Source organism: Antrostomus carolinensis, unplaced genomic scaffold (assembly GCF_000700745.2).
Source record: "Antrostomus carolinensis isolate BGI_N321 unplaced genomic scaffold, ASM70074v2 scaffold30068, whole genome shotgun sequence".
NCBI lineage: Eukaryota > Metazoa > Chordata > Aves > Caprimulgiformes > Caprimulgidae > Antrostomus > Antrostomus carolinensis.
This window is the reverse complement of record NW_010334146.1, coordinates 14,799-18,820: the sequence shown is the minus strand read 5'-3', so window position 1 is coordinate 18,820 and position 4,022 is coordinate 14,799. Positions and strand designations below refer to the sequence as shown.

Sequence of the window (4,022 nt, the reverse complement as noted above, 5' to 3'; positions counted from 1 at the left end):
TGCCGCCCCCCCAAAAAGCCGATACGGCCCCAGCCAGCGGCTGCGAGGCGGCCAACGCCTCGGCCAGGATGTGTGCAAGACTTGGCTTTGAAGCGGATCCAGAGCAGTGTGAAGGATGTTGATCTCTGGAGCGGCTGCAAGAGTTCAAGCTCTCTTATCGAGCAGGGGAGGAACGGGAGTACCTGCTCCGGCAGAGCTGGCCCCTTGCTGGGAGGCGGCACGGTGCTGCTCTCCTGAAGGCTGGGCTGCACTCTCCCGTTTAACGCGAGGCCCACGCGGAGGTGGTGAGGCAGCACAATGTCTGCAGTCTGAACGCTTGCCATTTCACTGGGATGCCTCGGAGAGCAAGGGAGGGAAGGGACGTCCACAGATTTGGCAGGGCTATCTGGCTATCTCTCCTCTAACCCCTGATCCACAGCTGGGATGTGCTCCAAAAGGCAGCGACAGCACGGAGCAGCTGCCCAAGTCCACACTCATACTGAAATCAGGGTTTTGGGGGACTGGATTTCTCCCCTTGAGATGACTCTCTTCACAAACTTGCTAGTTTTCAAATGGGAGATGCGTTCCCACCACAAAGAGAGAAGACCAGCCTATGGTTCCCTAGGGTCCATGTGCAGCCCAGACCCACGCCGGTACCCAGCACACGTGCAGCTACACAGGGTGTGGAGATCACACAGCTTGAGCCCAGGACCCACCAAGATGTTTGCTGGGGTACAGGGAGGTGTAATTAGTTTCATTAACAGGGAAGATTTAGAGCACTACTCTCTTCTCTCACACCTCTGTAAAGTGCTTCACATCATTAGTGCTTTGTAGAGAACAAAGCCACAAAAAATCCACCTGGGTACGAGATCCTTACATTTAATAATAGTGCCAAGAGGTTGCAGATTGGCATGGCTGATCTCCAACCCCTAAACCCTGCCTTGTGCCCAACACACACAAATCTGCCTCATCTCCTCATCCTCCTCTGACCAGGAAGAAGCTGGAGCTGCAGCACTGGGACGCTGGTGATGCAGAGCTCCCGGTCTGAGTGTTGGCCGTACCACCCAGCTCACCAGGAAGCTGAGCTATGCAAGACCAGATCTGCACAGGATTATGGCACAGGAGGAGATCAAACCTGATTACCTGTTGCCACAGGGGAGAATTGGAGGGGAACTGTTCCGCCTGGGCAGCAAACACAGCACAGCAGGAAGAGATCAGCTGGAGATGGGACTTCATAGGTGGCAACACCATGACTCCGAAGGAACTCCCCTTCTTTCAAGGTGAGCAGTCCCCTTCCTTGCTTCTATGCAAAGCATTCTGGAGGTGTGATGCACACATGGCGCTATTTATTGTTTAAAATAAATATGGCCAAGTGCCAGCAACCAACTTTTCTTCCAAGCACATCCTTCTGTCCAGACTGACAAGACAGCTTGAAGAATAAATACCTGGCCCTGGACACTGCAGAGCAGGCTGCTGAGATCCTGGCTGCCAGAGGGTGAACTCACACAGTGATTTTCCAGCAAAGATCACAGCCCAGTCCCAGTGCAGATCTGCCTCGTCAGTGCAGTCTCACCCACCTCCCATCTCCAAGCACAAGCAGGTAATTTTTGCAGCTGCACCCATCCCCATGCGGGATCCAGCACTGGGGGACAACACACCCTCCCAGTCCAAACTCCCTGCCCCTCTGACCACGCCACTGGTGACAGCGTCTCATCTTCACGCACAACTGAACCACAGGCTGGCTACAAGGCAACAGGACACAGACTCTGAACTGGCACAGACTCTGACACTCAGATTAAAAATCCATTTGGAGGATGGTCTCATTAGGACTTCTTGTCTCTCCTTAACCTTGACCCCCAGGTGCTCAAGCTAATAACGCTTCAGATGCTCTACGGTGGGAAACTCTGAATTGCTCATTAGGCAGCCAAACCACATCAGAGCTATTCCGGGGAGAAAGCACTGGGAATCTTTACAGGAACCTTTGGACTGCGAGTCACAGTATTAGCATTGATTTTAAATGAAATAATGGTCCCCGCTGAGCATTAAAAGCATTCTTTATAGAAAGCCAGCAAGGTAGAAAAGAGCCATTGTACCCGGAGCCCTGGCATGCCTCCAGGCCCCTTTGCTCTCAAGTGAATGGCAGAGACGCTAATAAAGGCAATCTTCACCTCCTCAGCGCTCGACACTGGCCCGGTGTTTGCTGTAGGCTCAATGAGACATGATGTACTGTCTAATGAACATGGGAAATTAGCCATGGCTCTCTGGTCCTGCTTCAAGATGCTATTAAAGACCTTTCAAGGGTTGAAGCAAGCTTCCACCTAAGAGGAGGAAAGCTGCCAGCTGTGTACAGCTGCACACACCAGGCATTTCTGTGCGGATAAACACGCACCGACGCGCGCACCCTCCTACCTTCCTTGTCACCAACAGCGGGGCTCCTGCTCTTCCCCCTGGGACTGCTGCTGGGCTGCTGCTGCTCCTTCTCAGCCGGCTGCTGCTGGGACTGTGACAGCTTGCTGGGGGGCACGTCCTCACGGGCAGACTCGTGGGCTTTCGTGATCTGCTGTTGGTAGAGGGCCAAGGCATGAGGAGGCACCTGAGGCTTCACGCTTCCACTCTGCAATATCCCCTCCGAGAAGCCTTCAGAAATCTGCGAAGCAATAAGAACTGGTGAGACTTGCCATGTGCAGCTGACATCCATAACAGCTGAGGAGACATCAAGGTGCTACGAGAGGTCCCATGCCATTACTGCAAGTCTTACCATCCCAAACAAGGCTCCAAAGCTCACCAGCCACAGGAGATTAAAAAAGTCCATGACAAAGAATATCAGCTCACTGCAGGTGACACTACAGGGGAGCCTCAGACCTCCCTTGTTTTAAACTCTAATCTATAGTTCAGTGCTTGTAGCTTTTGCCAGAAGTTACACTACAGCAGCCACACCTTAAGCTGTAACACGGGAAACTGGAAGAGCATCAGGAATGGGTCCTCCCTGAACACTCAAAACTCAAAATTGAGTTTTGAGATTTTGTGGAAGGATTTTCTCCCTCCACACCCTGCAATGCTGCTCCTCTAGTGCTGACCCTGGAGATACCAGGGTGCTTTTTGTCACAGCCCAAGCCACTGCACCAGGTAGAACCATCAGCCTCAGATAATACACATTCTTTCAGCACACAGCTGCTGGGCAGCCAAAAAGGGGGACCAAGCAGAGCTTCTGCATGAGGAACAGCATAAGTTCTGCCTATGTGGTACCCCTCAAGCACATGAGAAGCACAGGGCTGGGAAGGTGCACACTGGCTTTTTAAAGCAACAGGAGGCAGCAGTCATATGGCAACGAGAAGCTTTTTCTGTCCAGACCTCCCACAACTTTCTGATAAAAGAGCTCAAGGGACACCCGAACGTTGCTGGCAGAGTCGCTCCAGCAGCTGGGAACACGCTGCAGGCACAGAGCCCCTTGCCTGCTGGGGGGCACAGCTCTGCAGACCACGAGCTTGGCCATCTGCAGGGATGAGCACATCCTTGCACCCCTGATGTGTGCCATGCAGGGGACACAGCCCGATGGAAGAGTGTGCACGAGGCATGCAGGACCTGTGCTCCCAGTCCTGGCCCTCACTGGTGGGGTACTCACGATGGGAGGGATGGCAGCAGCACGTTGCTTCAGCTGCTTCAGGTCCAGCGGCTTCTGCGGCGAGGAGTTCAGCCTGGTGTCACCGGTGGTGTTGAGCAGGCTGGGTCGGGGGGACAGCAACCTGGACACAAAACACACACATCAGCTGGGCAATGCCATGGACAAGCTCCACGTCCCATCACTCCCCCATGCCCTGCACCCCTCTGTTTTAAGCTGCTGAGCCGAGAGGACATCCTCACCATCAGAGAGGAGAGTACTGCACTGCTGCTCGCTGCTGGGAATCCAGGCTCTTGAACACATCACACACTTGGGCTTCCAGCCTTGCAAGCTGCTGCCCTGGCCCCAAACCTGTTTAGATGGTAACTATCACTCTGCAGCCCTCAGCATCCACCGTGAAGATGCTTGTCCAAGAGGTTGCTCA

General features: G+C 53.8%; 1 protein-coding gene across 1 annotated transcript in view; it reads right to left on the bottom strand.

The window, feature by feature from the left end:
* Positions 1-4,022, bottom strand: part of LOC104529735 (nuclear receptor corepressor 2) — a gene marked incomplete at both ends in the record, with an annotated part of 44,211 nt that overhangs the window by 27,048 nt on the left and 13,141 nt on the right. Inside the window, 2 exon segments of the mRNA XM_029086532.1 lie at positions 2,389-2,626; positions 3,602-3,722. Of these exon segments, the coding sequence (XP_028942365.1) occupies positions 2,389-2,626; positions 3,602-3,722 (359 nt within the window).